The sequence below is a fragment of the Perca flavescens genome, chromosome 13, assembly GCF_004354835.1.
Source record: "Perca flavescens isolate YP-PL-M2 chromosome 13, PFLA_1.0, whole genome shotgun sequence".
Classification (NCBI taxonomy): Eukaryota; Metazoa; Chordata; class Actinopteri; order Perciformes; family Percidae; genus Perca; species Perca flavescens.
In genome coordinates this window covers 11,683,952-11,700,756 of record NC_041343.1, presented here as the reverse complement: position 1 = coordinate 11,700,756, position 16,805 = coordinate 11,683,952, and the positions used below count along the sequence as shown (strand labels likewise).

Here is a 16,805-nt window from a genome sequence, read left to right as displayed (position 1 = left end):
CATTTTTCTCCCCTCAACATTTAACCATTTAGAGGAGGCCAGTGTGTACTAAGTCACTGATTAATAATTCATGGGCTTACGATGAATTTAAAAGTGAAATAGAGTGTCCGTTAAATGGCATTCAATCAGTGACATTCCCTTTTTACTGTTTATGTCTTGTATTACGTTAAAACAGTCAGATATTTAGCTTTTCAAATTTGGGGTTTGTTTTTTATTTAACTAAAAAAAATGTAATCCTCTGGTAACGTGTGGTAGTCATCTTTACGGTATTTCTGACATTTTATTCCATTTTACTGGAATTTTATTTCTGTTTAATGAATATTGAGAAGGTGAAGGTTCCATCCATTTCATTCCTAAAAACCTGGAGGACTGCCAATTTCCTTAAACTCAACTACAACAAATCATCATCATCATCATTGGTCCAAAATCACTACTCGCCTCCTCCCAAGATTTCGCTCTCTCCATCGCTGGACATACAGTCAACACCTCACTGAAATCTTGGTATCATTTTTGATACCTTTGAGCCTTTGCAATAGCTGCCCCACCCTCTGGAACTCACTCCCCATCCACATCAGAAACTTGGACTCACTGAACAACTATAAAAAACTATCCATAATTTACTTATCTTGTTTGTTTGTTTGTTTGTTTGTTTGTTTCTTTCTTTCTTTTGTTTGTAAAGCATCTTTGAGTTCCATGTAAAGCGCTATGTAAAACTTATGTATTATTATTATTATTATTATTATTATTCTCTCACAAAGAAAACTATGTATTATACAGTTGGCAACTAATTATGCTTATCAAGCTCAGACCCTGCTGATTGTAAAAAATCTTTCATTCTTAATATTCAATTCCTGGAGTCAGCAGTGACTTACATGCAATGCAATGGCATGTTTCCTTTCTTTCATTTGTGTTCTGCGTCCGTTTTTTGTTATATGAAGAGTCTGAAAAATTATGAAACATAAAAAAATATAAAACACATCAAATTAATGATGTGGAAATGCCAAAGTGTTGTACTTTCTTCTTCATAAAAACCTCAAATCTGGCTGTAGTCTCTCAAAAGTCATTTGTATAAAGCTGATTGCTAATTGTATTCCTGCACTATAATACGAGTTGGAAGCAGAAGTATGCACAGCTGCTGTCCTTCTTTGGCAAAGCTATAACTGATATAAAACAGTCTGTGCCTTGCAGTAATGTTGATGTTGACTTTGGGACATGCAAATGAGTGCTGTACCAAAATAGTTGTACAGCTGCATGTGCAGTATATAAAAGCATGTTGAATACAAAATGGAGTAACAAAGGAGGGCTAGTTCTGACTGTGGTGACAAAAGGTGCCTCTGGCTGTCTCATGCAGTGATGATGCAGTGTGATATGGTTACTGTGTGTGCCCCATGCTACCCCGTCTGTTGGGTTAGATTGGGTTCCTCTTTGGTCCAGTTGGACTCTGCAAAGAGGATTATTGGAGCTCGGCTGCAGTAGGCCTTTCAAGCTATGGCTCAGGCTCCAGAGGACTAACAACAAGTCAGACACTGTCAGATCCAGGGTAGTGAGGCCAAAGGCAGATGCTTTGAAGTGGGCTATGAGATTCTCATCAGGAGGGATCAGATGAAGGGTGAAAAGAAGACAGTGAGAGGTGCAAAGCTCTAGCTAAACAGGCAAGCTGGGTAGGCTTCAGAGGTGGGTTTCACTGTTCGAAGCCAGACATGCTATGAACGGCTTCAAAAACCTGTGAAATTCATGTGGTGCAACTTGTGAAGTAAAAAAAAAAAACATGATTTGAGAATAACAAAACATGATAGCATACAAAGCCTTAAAATACAGACGCAAGAGTGAAAGAGAAAAATGGAAAGATGAAAGTGAAGTCAAATATTAAGTTGAAGTTTTTGAAGCAGACAGGGAGATACAGGAGAAATATTAATCATTTGACAATCAAAGCGTGCTGAGAAGAAAATGATGTCTGTGTTTTTATCGCAGAGGTAAGAAAGAGGGGTTTAATTTGTGGTGATTGTCCTCTTCTTCAACCTCCCTAAAATCAGGGCAGTCATTGCAGGATGTCCACATTTTCTTAATCAGCCTGCAACATTTAATATACCCATCCAGCACATGTTTTTCCTCGTTCTCACCGTCAATGGAGCCTGGTTTTGCAAAGGCCACTTTCTCAAGCGATTTTGGGTTGGACAGCGGTGTCAGCACCATCACTCCTAGAGAGTAGACATGTCATGATATGTTTACTGATAAGAAGAACTTATGTGGAACTAATAGATGACAAGAAAGGGAATTCCAGAATGTCGAGAAACTGTAGATAAGACAACAGTCTTAGGTTTTGAGAATCATAGGGCTTAAATTTGTGTATGCTTGCATGGTTTTTACTTGGGCATGCATAATTTCTTATTATATCTTAATAAGCAGATACATTTTCCCTCCTGAGAATATAAACAGTCAGTTTTACAAGCACATGTTGCAGATTATTTGTGTGCTTACCCAGCACAATAGTATAACATGCACAAACGGGCCAATTTTTCATTGCCCACATACTGTACACACAAAAACATGCACACTTATGAGAACATTCTTCTCTAACTTTCATAAGCTTCCTCTGCTTTTAACCCTTATCCCTCCTCGCCTTATGTCTTAAACTAACTCTGGCGTTATCACCAAAAAGAAATCTTTAACAAAGGGGTTTGAGGAAATAGTCCAGGCTTACAGATCCTACGGAGACATTTGGACCTCACACGATAGTAAAAACAGATGTGTAACCGGATTGCTATAGGACTTATAAGATAGTATCAGTCAATTAATCAACATGCACACACACAAACACAATAACCGTACACACACACACATACACTGTACACACAATTGGGATGGTCTCACTTTCTTCCTGTCTCTGGTAACCTCAACCGTGTTTTTGTGTCCCACGAGGAATGCCTTTTATCATGTGACAGGCTGGTGTTGGTGGTGGTGGTGGTAGTAGTGGGGAGGGGTCGTCAGACAGCTGTTTCCCATCAGCACTCAGTCAACTGCAGTCATCCAGTTGCAACCCTGCTCAGAGGTTCAGAGGGGCAGAGCAGCAGAGTGGAGCTCAAAAAAGTGCGGGGGCCAAAAATGCCTCCAATTAGAAGGTCATCCCAATTTGTTCTCCCCTATCCACGGTACCCATCAGGCGTCTCTAGCCTGCTTGTCCAGTGTTATGTACAAATCTGTGGCCAGAGGTGAACGAGTTGCCGCCATCTGGGAGTCATTATGCCTTTTCCTCATTGTTTCCTGTCTTTTCCCCCCAACCCAGCTCGACTGAGTTCTGCTCTCTCCATGTTGGCTCAGCTTCCTTGGCTTGTTCAGGTTCTAAGCCCCCCTCTGTAATTTAAGACTGGGAATGGTTAACAGCAGTCACTCGTGCACAGGCGTCTACATTAGCACATGTTGTTCCCCTCATCAGGAGCAGAACTTTTCCGTTGTGTAAAACAAAGGGTTGTTTTCATTTATGATGTACCCCTTTCTCTTTTACACACCCCAATTCCACTTTCTTTTTAGCTGTAATCTTGCAAATGATAGTCCCATACTACAGTTTAAAGCTCTGACATTATTCTGGTTGATTTTGTTTCAACACATTTAAGTATTTTAGAATCCCTTGCCACCAGTGGTGGAATGTAACTAAGTACATTTACTCAAGCACTGTACAATTTTGACGTATTTGTACTTTACTTGAGTATTCAAATTTCTGCAACTTTATACTTCTACTCCACTACATCTCAGATCAATGTATATATATATATATATATATATATATATATATATATATATATTTTTTTTTAAGATTTTTTCGGGGGCTTTTCCCTTTATTAGTAGTAGTGACAGTGGATAGACATGAAAGGGGGAGAGAGATGGGGGATGACATGCAGCAAAGGGCAGCACGTTGGATTCAAACCCGCACCACTGCAGGACTCAGCCAACATGGGGCAAACGCTCTTACTGGGTGAGCTAGAGGCCGCCCCAGATCAACATATACTTTGTACTGCACCACGTTTATGTGACACATATAGTTACTATTTACATATAAAAACATGATGTATAAATATGATATGATGCAGTAATACACTACTGATCCACCCAGTAGTATACAAAGTATGTTAAATTGGCTCCATATTGATGACCTGCCTCACTAAAATAATCTTACATGTATTCATTAATGATAAATGATGTATAATAGAATATTCCGTAATAAAGAAGCCATTCTGCATAATGGGTACTTTTTTTGTTGATAGTTCAAGTACATTTAGTTGATAATACATTTACTAAAGTAACATTTTGAATGCAGGACTTTTACTTGTAAAGGTTTTTTAAGGCTGTGGTATTTGTACTTTCACTTAAATAAAGGACCTGAATAATTCTTCCACCACTGCTTGCTGCTCATCAGAAATGTGCTCCTCCTCGTGCTGTTCAGAGCTTGAGGCTTTACAGTGGAGACATTTCTATACAGTCTATGGTTGAGACAGGAATGAGGGGCCTGTGGCCGACAGAAATCACACTCTTTTTGCAGTGGATGCGAGTGTGCTTTGCAGCTTTCTCAGCAACTTGCCTCAATAGACCTTATAGACCTTTTCCCCGGTTTGAGTAAGGGAGTAATCCCATGAGGAATCCTTGCAGATTGTGTCTGTTATATACATATTATCTCTCTCTCTCTCTCTCTCTCTCTCTCTCTCTCTCTCTCTCTCTCTCTCTCTCTCTCTCTCTCTATATATATATATAGTGGTGATTTACATGGATCGTATAAATCATATAGATATAATAACAACTCATCACAATGAAAGTATTTTGGGCAAGAGTTGGTGTGCTGCTCTTAAAATGTGTGATTGACAGAGCTAGCAAACAACCTTTTATTATGCTTCCTTCAAATGGAACTCCAAAGGTCATATTTTTTACATGGTTCAAGAAGTCTTAAGAATGCTGTTGCTAGGTGACTGAAAATATGGCCTTGTTCCCCTTATAAAAGTGGGGATCATTTTGTGTTTTGTGCATTTCATGCTAGGAACAAGAAAAGGGTAGACAACTGAAAGGAAGTTATTAATGAAAAGCAATTTCCCTGGGCTCTGACATTTTTAAAGACATCAGCATACAGTACAGTATGTCACAACTTCTGAACTCAGTGCTTTCAAATTGTGGTTTGTTCACTATAGTCGATGCTTTCCTGTTTTCTATATGTCCCTTGTTGTCCACTCTTGTTGTTGTTGTTTGTTTTAACATGATGTGATCACTGTTCTTGTCCTTGTCCCTTTGTATATAGTCTGCATATAGTGTCTTTGTATGTATTCATTAATTTGTGTGTAACACCAACCTGCCAGGGGGTCTGCAGATGGAAATTAGCCTAAGGCTATAATCTGGCATATTTACATTTGTGAAAATGTTCATTAATATGTATTGTCCCCTTTTTCTTTCAAATAAATAAATAAAATAAAAAAAATAAAATTCCCACTTGTGAAAGCAGTGAATACCACATCGTTATTATTATTAAATAAACTCTACTCACTGACACAATAAGTACAACCCCATTTAAAGGCACCAACAGTATGAACAAACATTGTAATGTCATTGTCAAATTGTAGTCAAACATTATTAAATTCCACTTTATTGACTGTTGGGCTTTTCTGTGTGTTTTCCAGTTTTACGCGATGACTTCAGACAGAACCCAGTGGACGTTATGGTCGCAGTGGGGGAGCCAGCTGTGCTGGAGTGCCAACCACCTCGTGGGCACCCTGAACCCACCATCTCCTGGAGGAGAGATGGTACCAACTTAGATGACAGAGATGAACGCATCACAGTAAGAGATACCACCTTAACCTTAACCATTACACATCATTCTGACCTTTAAGGAGTGGTTCACACAGAATTGAAATGTTGTCATTACTTACCCTCATGTTAGAGTCAGTCAGTTAGATAAAACATTGATTACCAATTGATACATCCATATGATACAAAACATTACTGTGAGATACTATTAATCATAATGCCTCATGACATTTGGATTATGCTGCAAGAACGGTCACTAGTAAGTGTTGTTATATGAGCTACAGCTGTCATTAATCTTCTATATTAAGTTGTCATGTGGTGTACAGTACACAGCAGTGATGTTCTCTTCATGTTTCGTGTATCCACTGAGCTGATTTCAAACCCAGAAGTGTGTGATTGGTCAGGCCAGCAAGAACAGGCTTCTCCTTCCTTTAACTCAAGAATAGAACTAGGTTTCAGCAGATGTGTTTGTGTTGATTTGTTTATTTGAATGTCTTTGCATACTCCTGGGGACACACAAGAGCAAATTCAAAGCTCATGTTAGTGTGGAGTGACAGGTAGAGTCTCTCTGGGGGACTGTGATGGACAGAGCAGCTATCTCTGATTTAAGGAGAGGCATGGATCAGAGCCAAGGGGAGGCTCCTCTGAGGGAAATACAAAGGCTGCTTTTTGCTTTGTACTTTCTGCGTGCCTGTCTAATCATCTTCTCTATATGGAAATATGTCTTTGCCATGAGAGTTCACTCAAAGACATCACTTACTGTACAGAGACCAAAGGAGTCCACCACAAGTCATGGCTACTTTCCATCTATTTGAGTCTTCACCTTGTAGCCTGGACCATCATTTATTAATACTGATATGTAGATAAAGTTGTGAGTTTTAGATTTTTAGAAAGACTCACACAGGGAAAAGGTTGATAAATTGATTTTAATATTAAAAAAGCAAAGCGCCCTTATACAGAAAAAAAAACATGTAAATCACACTATAAGCAGCTTCAGAATGTGTGTGCCTTAAGGGCATGTAAGGCTATGTGAAGAAGAAAGAGCAGAAATGAAAGCTGAGGTTTCAGTGTCCGAGATGGAGGAGCGACAAACCACATTTGGATTTCTTAGCAATGGAATTGCTGCTAAAAACGAGGAGCGGTCAGTCCAGGAAATAAAAAAGCTCTTGGTCTGCTCTTTAACCAGCTGCTAAAGTTACTAGTGCAGCAGTATTTAGAGCAAACAGTTGCACTACACAACTATAACATTAATCAATGGCATTGGTTTGAACTAGATCATCTTTGCAGTCCTTTAGGAATACTTTACTGGCATCATAACGTTGCCACAAAATTTGATATTGGTTCATCAGGAGACAGTTATTACACAGACTCAGCAGTCCATGTGCCCACAGATGTCTGATGAATCTAAGAAACTTTATCCAGGGTTCAACTGGGTAACCTTAGTCACCTGATTTTAATATGGTTATGCATTTAATAAAAAACAAATTGCTTACTTAATGAAATGGAACACTGCAGTATGGGAAAGATTATGAGCCAATTATACATTTATCCACTGACATTCAAGTAATCCTTTATTATATGTCTACATGTCATAGGTTCCCCTATTTTATATTTGCCCGCTGTACCATACAGCCATTATTAATGTAAATTCACTGTTTTGAATTCATGCAATTATCTATCATGTGCAAATAAGACACAAAAACGATATTACGAAATAAATAAACGGCTAAATTCATGCATCTAGTTTTGGTCCAATAACATACTGTAAAATACTGTTACTGTTTGTCTTACTTTCTAGGATTCCAACAATGATGTCATTTGTCATTAATGGCAGTATAAACACCCCTGTTAGTGAATGCAATGGTGCAATTTTCTTTTTTTTTAGTCAAATATTTTGCATTTACTCTAATTTGAGTCCAAGTATCCAAACCAATCTATTGGATACTGACAGGAATGGCTGAATCTGCAATACCAGTTCCTAAATTCCCCCACTTGCTCCTTGTGATTACTAGTGGTTGCCATTGTGTATGAAAAGTACATAGAACCACAAGGCATACAACCGTCTGTTGAATCTTCCTCTTCAAACCACATTATTTGCAACACATTTAGAATGTCAGCCATAGTTAGGCCACTCTTAGTTGTGATTTATTTGGTGTAGAGTATAAGCTATTTGTGTTGGAAGGTAAGCCTGGAGGAGGCTCGCTCATAAATGAAAGGCTGTTGGTGTCATCTCTGCAGCAGCAATTTAATGATGCATTCTATGGAGAGTACTCACCAAGCCAGGTGCTGTCTGGCATGCCGCTGAATCCACTGCCTGCTTCATAGACGCAGCACTGTAGGCAGCCTTAACCTCTGACCTCTGTTAAGGAATAACAGAGCAGTGCCATCACAGGCTGCGTGTCTCTAGCAGGCATATATGAATAGATCCAGTCCATTTTTTAGTGTGAGTAGGCTGAAAGTTTAAATGAATGGCTGGGTGAAGGTTTCTGATGTCTGGGTGCAGGGAATGGCCTTGGCGATAGTATCATGCCTGCTCACTACAGGACATCTTGCACTGAGGAGCTACAGAATATCAGTGCAGTAGCACAATAAAGACAGCTAGTGTGGGGGCGTCTGGTGGATAGGATATGAAAAGAATGAAAACAGTATGGAGGGCATATATTTTTCACCTCTTTGTTGTGTGTGTGTGTGTGTGTGTGTGTGTGTGTGTGCAGATATAGAGGAGGTAAAAAGTTTGGGAAAGGCAAAGAAGGCTGACTGAACATCTGAGGAAGGTCTGTACAAAGATGCGGTGTCTTTGTTCCCAGGGTTCTGTGCTAATGTAGCACTAGATATGAATTATGTAATTCATAATGGGTGACCTTCTGTGCAGCTTGAAAGGCAGTGCAAATGCTATTCCTTAGATGAAGAGATGCATACAGATGCACACGAGCACAACTTTTTGTTATGCCATCAAGTGCATAAAAAAAGTGTATTTTAAAATTCAAAAGTGTTGTATGCGGGTGGCAACATGCATTGAAGTTAGGACATCTAAAGAGAACACTTTAGCTGTGGCACATTTCATCACAAAATGTACAAATTGTGGCCATAATATTATGTGCGTTATGAAGTGCCAAGTTGCCCACTCTGTACCTCACAAACACAGTGCACATAAGGGTGGTAAGATCTTGTATGAAAACAGCTGTGAACATATTTGTTGTGCTTTTTTTTTTAGATTCGCAGTGGCAAGCTGATGATCACCAACACCAGGAAGAGTGATGCAGGGAAATACATCTGCGTTGGGACTAACATGGTGGGAGAGAGGGAGAGCGAGATCGCCGAACTCACTGTGCTTGGTAACGTTTGCGGCTTTGTAATTGCATTTCCCAGTGTTGCAGTGCTTCACTTAGTCTAAGTACCCTCTCAGTTCACAGTGGTTTAGTTTGCCAGTCTGCAATGCCAAGTCTTTGTCACCGGAGTATAATAACACATTAATTACGTTGATTATGCCGCACTACAATCCAATCTGCCAGCTTTGGAGAGGTTTCCAACCAAACACATGCTAAACATCTACCTCTGCTTCATCCAACGCCGCAACCTCTCAAACCTTTCAGTACAAGAGCTCCCCATGCTACCTCTAACACTCCCAAACACCTCTATTCTCCACCCCCTCTCCATTTATTAGCATTTCCCATCAGAATAGAGCTCTTATCCGTATCACATTGTTAGATGACCTTGGTTGAGGTTGGGAGTATACAGCATAGTGCCTCATAGAGCCTTTCAAGGCTGTGAGAATAACCCTGCTGAATGCAGAAATAGGTCCAAATAGGTTGTTCTACAGGTTGTGCATAATAAATTACTTTGGAGACTAACGGATGATTATCTCTAGAATATTAAATGTTTTCAAACTCTATGATAATTGCAATAATAGATTACCTTGCATATTTTGAGTTTTTTTCTCCGTTTTTGTAGGAAAAATTCTTTAAGGAATTGGTTAAAGTCAGGAGAGCCGACAGTATTACTGGTTAGAGCTACCCTGAAATCAAAAGACAGTATACGATCCATTATTACACTTAGTAAAATAAAGTTTAGATAAGCTTCAGTAACTACACGCTTGAAAGAGGTTGAAAAAATGTACAAGTTACATTTTTTCTTAAGACTAGACAAGTAAATTATGTAAGCTATACAACGATAACATACAAAAAGTGTTGGGATATACTGTAGATGGCACCCTTGCTGATCACATTGACATTTGTGCTTGTTGCTGGTTTGCTGCCCTGCAGAGCGCCCAACCTTTGTGAAGCGGCCCAGCAGCGTGGTGGTGTTGGCTGAGGAGAGTGTGGAGTTCCACTGTGTGGTTCAAGGAGACCCTGTTCCCACTGTCCGCTGGAGGAAAGATGATTCTGACCTGCCTAAGGGCCGGTAATGCACAAAGGCCTTCTATATACGCATTAATTTACCATGCAAACACGATGTTTCCACTCTTTCTTTCATCTCTTGATTGTGTGTGTCGGTCCTGCAACAGATTTGAAATCCTAGAGGACCATACCTTGATTGTTCGCCAAGTGACCTCTTTAGATGAGGGCTCCTATACATGTGTGGTGGAGAACATGGTTGGAAAGTCTGAATCATCCGCCACGCTCACTGTACACGGTCAGTACAACCCGATCCTCACATGTGATGTCCTCTAAACGTAGCAACACCTTCACTTCTATAAACAGTTCTCACACTTTTTTTTCCAGAGCCTCAGATTTCCTTTTAATGGATGAAGTATTTGCAAAACAGCTGCTTTTAAGCCTAACAGGAGAACTAATCTTGTCTTGTAGTGTCACAAATTAGCAGGCAGTGACTTTTTGTTTCCATTATTGTGTCTTAGGCTGCTCTTGCTCTCAGTTTTTTTTCCGTTTTGCTTCCTTGCTGTAGGTCATTTATTGTCAACAGCAGTTCTTGAAAAACAAGCAGTATAGGATATTTCTGCAGTTTGTTTATAGTATGTTTCATGGTAATGTCCTGTATGAACTGAGAAGAGCATGCAAAGTAAATGTTTACATGACTGCAGCAAATGGATTCATTTGGTCTGAGTGGTCTTACCACAATGACACCCTTTAGTTCATAAATCAGCGGCAGGAAATGAACAGGAAGACACCTCTCATAGTTGCACACACAGAGACATATATATAAACACAGGCGGCAGTGACACAGTGGGTGACATGGACGTGAGGGCAGTAGGACTTAATTAAAGATAAGGCAGGGCTGGTTGCATGCTGGGACATGACATGGTTCCAATTACACTGTCTTCCTCTCCCTCCAAAAACCTAAGAAAACAAGCATCAGGGGGAACCATAGCTAATTTAGGCAGTGAATGGAGAAGGGCAGGAATAACTGGCAGATGAGTAGAAGTTGTATTATGGGAGGAAACAGAGAGCATTCTAAGTGAATGTGTGTTTCATAATTAAATCAAAAAAACTCTGGCAGGCGCGATCGTAGCTATAGTCGTAACCACAATAATTTTTACTGACCTAGAACATTTGGTTGACATTAAACAGTTGCCATTTGAAACAGATGCTTTAAACTGCTTTGTAAGGTTTGCACATGTCCCAAGTATGAGATGAAATGACTCTTCAGCACAGCCAAATCATCTGTATTTTTTCAGACAATAAGAAGGAGAAACTGTAATGGAGATAAATGAAAATAACATTGTCTATAAATGATACACGTCTTTTCAGACAGGGTGCTTAAACCCTGCTTTTCTGCAAAACCATGTGCTTTACATTTTTTTTAAAGACATTCTCTGAACGCAAAAAAATGCTGAGCAATAACCGCAGTCATCCTCTCACAGTAGTTCCAAAACCAGCTGGTTATCTAGCCATTCATTTTACCATAAATCTAGTTTACAGATGTCACGGTGTACAGTAGTTCCCAAAATGTGTCTTTGTTTGTGTACTACATTTAGCAGAGCAAATCCCTGCATAGTACCAGCAGTTCCCTCTTCCACTTTCCATCCAGACACAATGCTCCACCTTTACTCACTTGCATCTTTATGTCCTTGTTAGGGGATTGTATCTTCGTCAAAATACGCCTCAAGGCTGTCTGGCTCTGTAACTCAAATCAACAATTACATATACTTTTTACACCTCGCAGTCAACTAGTCTGCTGAGTCTAATAGGGTTTAAACAGCATGTCTTGTCCGTTCCCATTTGGTTTTTGGAAATTTTGGCCATCTAAAGAAATGTTTTACTTTTCATTCCAAAAGCATAATCTCCTTTCATGAAGATCATTTTCAAACTATGCTCAAAAATGTATGAGTATATGTAAAGTTGGTTACCCAAAATAATCCTGCATTATTTATAATGCAGTTAAAATTAAATGAATTATATAAAAGACATCATCATCATCATTTTCAATAAATTATCAGTTTTCTTTCTTCTTCTTTTTTACCTCTGCCTCTTTATATCTGCCTGTAGAAAATTAATAATGCATTAAATGAATATTTTTGATAAACACTATAAGGGAAAATAAACAAATAAACAAATAAAACATTAACTAGGAAAACTAAAACATTAACTAGGAAAACAAAACAAACATTTTACTTGCACCCCCATACTGTATTACTGACTGCCTACTGTTCTTTTTTTAAGTGTGTGTCAATACTGTTGAGTGCATCATTGCAGTTCCATATACCTGTATGTGCCTTCATTGCTCATTACACTGCTCTTTTTTGTGTCTTTTCCCTTGTAGTCAATACTGGTAAGTTGTCATCCGTCCCTCATCCACCATCAGACAGCAACAAGACACCTTGAGCCACTGTCATTGTCCTATCTTCACTCTAATTCCATCCATCAATACAGTATGTAATTCATGCTATGTGTGGGTAAATTAATATATATGTCCTGTTTTCTTTCATTAAAAAAAGGTAAATAATGACTGTTTCTTGCTACATACACACTTAGCCTTTATTCCTTGAGCTTTTCATGCATACTGAGATGTTCTAAAACTGGAAATGATGGAAATGTATGAGGCTGCCAGGTAATTAGCGCCTCATTTCCTCTGCAGTGCCCCCAGCATTTGCCATACGCCCCAGGAACCAGGTGGTGGCAGTGGGCAGGACGGTCACCTTCCAGTGCGAGGCCACTGGCAACCCACAGCCCGCTATCTTCTGGCAGAGGGAGGGCAGTGAGGTGAGATTGACCCTCAGTCTGTCATCATACTAAATGGCTACTCAGTGTAAATAGTGAATGAATGGCTTTCTAACTCTGTGATCTCTGTCTCCTCTCCAGAGTTTGCTGTTCTCGTACCAGCCACCGCAGCCCTTTAGCCGTCTGTCTGTCTCCCAGATGGGCAGTTTGACCATTACCGACGTTCAGCGCTCTGATGGCGGCTTTTACAGTTGCCAGGCTCTCAACATCGCTGGCAGTGTTATTACCAAAGCACTGCTGGAGGTCACAGACTGTGAGTAAAGGGAAGGTGTGATGGCGGGCAGATGGGGGGACTTTTTTTCTGCACCATTCTAGCTGCAATGCATTTGTCTTTTGGCTAAACAGACTACTCTGCAGTTTCGCATTGTTGAGCAGGTCTATAAGGCTACAAACTGGCCTTGGTTGCAGCCTAGTGAGAGCTACCTCCCTTAAAGGTGTGGTAGTTGGCCTTGGTTACTAACTGTTAGGGGAGGGATTTCAGGAAATGTTGTTTACATCATAGGCTTAAAATCTTTCCATGGAGGTTGTGTGTAAAGAGTGTCTGGCCTTATGTCTCTTTCTTCCTAAAATATAGTTTCTCATCTGACAACGATAGTTACGTATTGTAACTCCAGATTCTATGAGTATAGGCGCAGCCCTCTAAGAGCTATCGCTATTGGGTTTATCCCTTCGCTATTGGGTTTATCCTTTCGCGCATGCGCAGTCGTGAAGATTTTCTTTCGCGCCCTGTGCCCTGCATGGTCATCTCTTACGTCCGCAGATACTGTATATTACAGTGGCGGGACCAGAGATCTGCTCCCAACATCAGCATTTTTCTTCAGCCAATGTTGGTGAAGCAAGGTGGCCTGAATCTTAGAGGGTGCGCCTATACTCCTAGAATCTGGAGTTACAATACGTAACTATCGTTCTATTTGGTATAGGCTTCGCCCTCTAAGAGCTATCGCTATTGGGTTAAGGGCAAAGCTGACGTTGTCAAAGCCACCTGCGTACACAAGCTGGTCCACAAGCAGAACGTAGACTAATTCATCTTCCTATTTCCACTGAACAAGATTTAATGAATCAAAACATTATTTTGATGAGAAAAAACCCTGTCATCATCATGAGTAGGCCTACTGATCGTGAGGCCCATGTCATGTGGATTGTGAAAATGTTTTATGGTGACAAAAATTAACATCACAATTAATAGCTGCAAAAAACCCTGCATTCCTCCAAGCCACTCAAGTGCAGGAGGATGGAGACAGCAGCAAAACCAAACCTGACAGCGGATCATCCGCCGGGATTCCACTCCCTCTGGGCTCCAGGCGTGGGTGATAGCTTCACACAGTCAATGAGACAGACGCGGCTCCGAAAGAGTCGCACCTTGTGTCCATTCTCTGTAGTTAACGAACAGCCGCTGTGTTCGTCTGATGTCTGTCGTGCGTAAAACGTACTGGAATAACGTGCGCACCGGGCGAAAGGCAAAGGAGGAGCGCTGTTTTTAGTGACAGCATCCTGAGAGGGGCTTGTGCCAGAGACAAAACCTCTCTCTCCGTAGCCCTCGTGGCAGGATGAAATGGCTGCTACATAGGGTTGAGTGGTAGATGGAGCCAAATCATTATCCACCTATGTTTGGAGGTAGTTAACCCTTCTCCGTGCAATAGCGCTGGAAAGCAGACCAACGCCCTGCGTAACACGCCGTAGTAGAGGGGGCTCTTGCGCCGTGAATAGTGCACACCATGGCAGGGGGCCAGCCTAGTCTCTGCAAGCGTTCCTGCTCAGCGGCCAGCCGCTGGCTTAATACCGGGGGGTAAAAATGTGCGCCTTTCAGTTGTGACAGAGCGTCCTTGTGCCACGGTAGTTGCCAGGGGACTCTAGCAGCTGAACCAGAGTTGGGTACCAGGATGCACTCGATTGACAGACAGATTCTCCTCCTGGATGCGTTCCAGGAGGCGAGGGATCAGAGGGACCGGGGGGAAAGTATATAGGAGGGTTCTGGGCCAGGGTTGGTGGGAGAAGACGCTGACGCCGAGGGGTGGATTGTCCCGTGTGCTCGAGGAAAAAATACAGTGCGCACTGTGTGTTCTCTCATGAGGCAAACAGATCCACCTCCGCTTTCCCAAACCTGCTCCACAGCTTCTGAACAATAGAGGGATTCAATATCAACTTGTTGTGAGAGGGTCCTCCCCTCGACATTAGGTCTGCCGCCCGGTTCAAATAACCCCGGGGATGTAAACCGCTTCGAGGGACAACAGATGACTGTGGTCCCACAGCAGGAGGCTCCTGGCTATGTCCAATAGCCTGGCAGAGCGCACGAACGCTGCTGCTGTAATGTTGTCTGTCCGCACGACGACATGTCTCCCCGCTACCACTGGGGTGAAGTTTTCAATACCTTCAGCACCATGGACAGTTCCAGGCAGTTTATGTGGGGGAGAGGGAGAGGTGGCCATTCTCCTCCCACCACCTGTGACTCACACATTCCTCCCCAGCCGGTAAGGGACGCGTCCGTGCACACTGTCACGTATGACGTCTCTTATCCAATATGCCAGGTCTGACTGAAGAGAAGGCGGGATGGTCAGCATCCGCCACTTGTGGCGTTTAGGGTCGAGGTGCTGAAAATGGAACCACCTCTGGATTTTCCTCATGTGGAGGAGACCCATCGGGACTACCACGTGACTCGCAGACATCATGCCCAGAAGAAGCATCACAGACAGCGCTGACACTCGTGCCCGCCAAAGGGGTCCCCTTCCCAGGCCATATGGGTGCCGCCGCAGTCAGTAACATTACCTTACTTGACTGTCCGCTCGGCTTCCATCTACCAACTTGTGTTAACCAGACGCATAATGTTGCCTATTCTTTTTTTTTTTTACAGTTAAAATAAAATAAAATGAAAAGGACACTGCTGTGGACGTTGTTTACTTCATTAATGTGTTTACTGTGTTAACGGACTGAGGATGGGAGTAGGATTCGGTATTCGGTTTCGGATTTGGCAGAATCTTAACCAGTGAATTCGGTATTCGGCTGAACCCCAAAAATCTGGATTCGGTGCATCCCTTTATTAAAAGGTATTTTTATATGGAAAGTGGTCTGAGGGACTCTCATCCAAAACCTAGGTGATAAAATAACTGTTAATTGTCGGGGGAAAAAAGCAATTTAAATGTGCTTGGAGGCCCACACCGGTAATTATGTACACACAACCAGCAAAGTCTACAAGCTCCCAATTATAAGGCCTGTGTGATCATGAATACATGTGTCTGGGTAACTGTGTACTATGTACTTTGTATTAAATGAATGAAGATAATTGCTTCACGCTCAAAAAGACAGTTACTGCATCTTTCAGTTGTTCGGTACAGCCCTATTATTTATAAGGATAATCTGCTGCTCATATTGGTAATGCATGATGCAGGAAAATGAGAGGCATCCACTCTCTGTTACAGGTAATGGAAATGGAAAAAAAAGATGGGGTCATGTTTTATGTAATTTTTTCAGTGGTCTATAGCACTGCACTCGCCTGTACCTATTCCTCTCTACTGTCCCCTACCCAAAATTCTCTCCATCCCACCACTCTCCTCTCATCCCCATTTGGAGTGGTGCATTTGTATGGAAATAACTGGTCCGCATTACCTCCGGCAGTTTTCACGGTGTGTTTCCATCACCTTTTTTTGGTATTTTTATTTATTTATTTATCTAAAGCCCCTGCCCTCATCCACAGTTTTTTTTTTTTTTTTTTTAATGTAAGAGCGAGAGAGAAGCGAGAGCTCTGTTATCTAAGTGGAATTGTTATTAGTTTGGCTTTCCCGTTGTGATTGGAGCCGTCTCCAGCAGTACCTAATGCCGAAATAACGATTAGTTGCTCTCCGCTGGAGGGGAAAA

At 41.4% G+C, this 16,805-nt stretch overlaps 1 protein-coding gene across 4 annotated transcripts in view; it reads left to right on the top strand.

The window, feature by feature from the left end:
- Nucleotides 1-16,805, top strand: part of LOC114566415 (roundabout homolog 1) — a 92,578-nt gene that overhangs the window by 63,082 nt on the left and 12,691 nt on the right. For 2 of the 4 annotated variants that reach the window (XM_028594846.1, XM_028594847.1), the window contains 7 exons: nt 5,655-5,812; nt 8,996-9,116; nt 10,044-10,182; nt 10,286-10,413; nt 12,499-12,507; nt 12,814-12,938; nt 13,038-13,209. In XM_028594846.1, coding sequence (XP_028450647.1) covers nt 5,655-5,812; nt 8,996-9,116; nt 10,044-10,182; nt 10,286-10,413; nt 12,499-12,507; nt 12,814-12,938; nt 13,038-13,209 — 852 coding nt within the window. Of the gene's footprint in view, nt 1-5,654; nt 5,813-8,490; nt 8,556-8,995; nt 9,117-10,043; nt 10,183-10,285; nt 10,414-12,498; nt 12,608-12,813; nt 12,939-13,037; nt 13,210-16,805 lie in introns of those variants that run through there. The other 2 variants (XM_028594848.1, XM_028594849.1) reach the window with 2 other exon arrangements.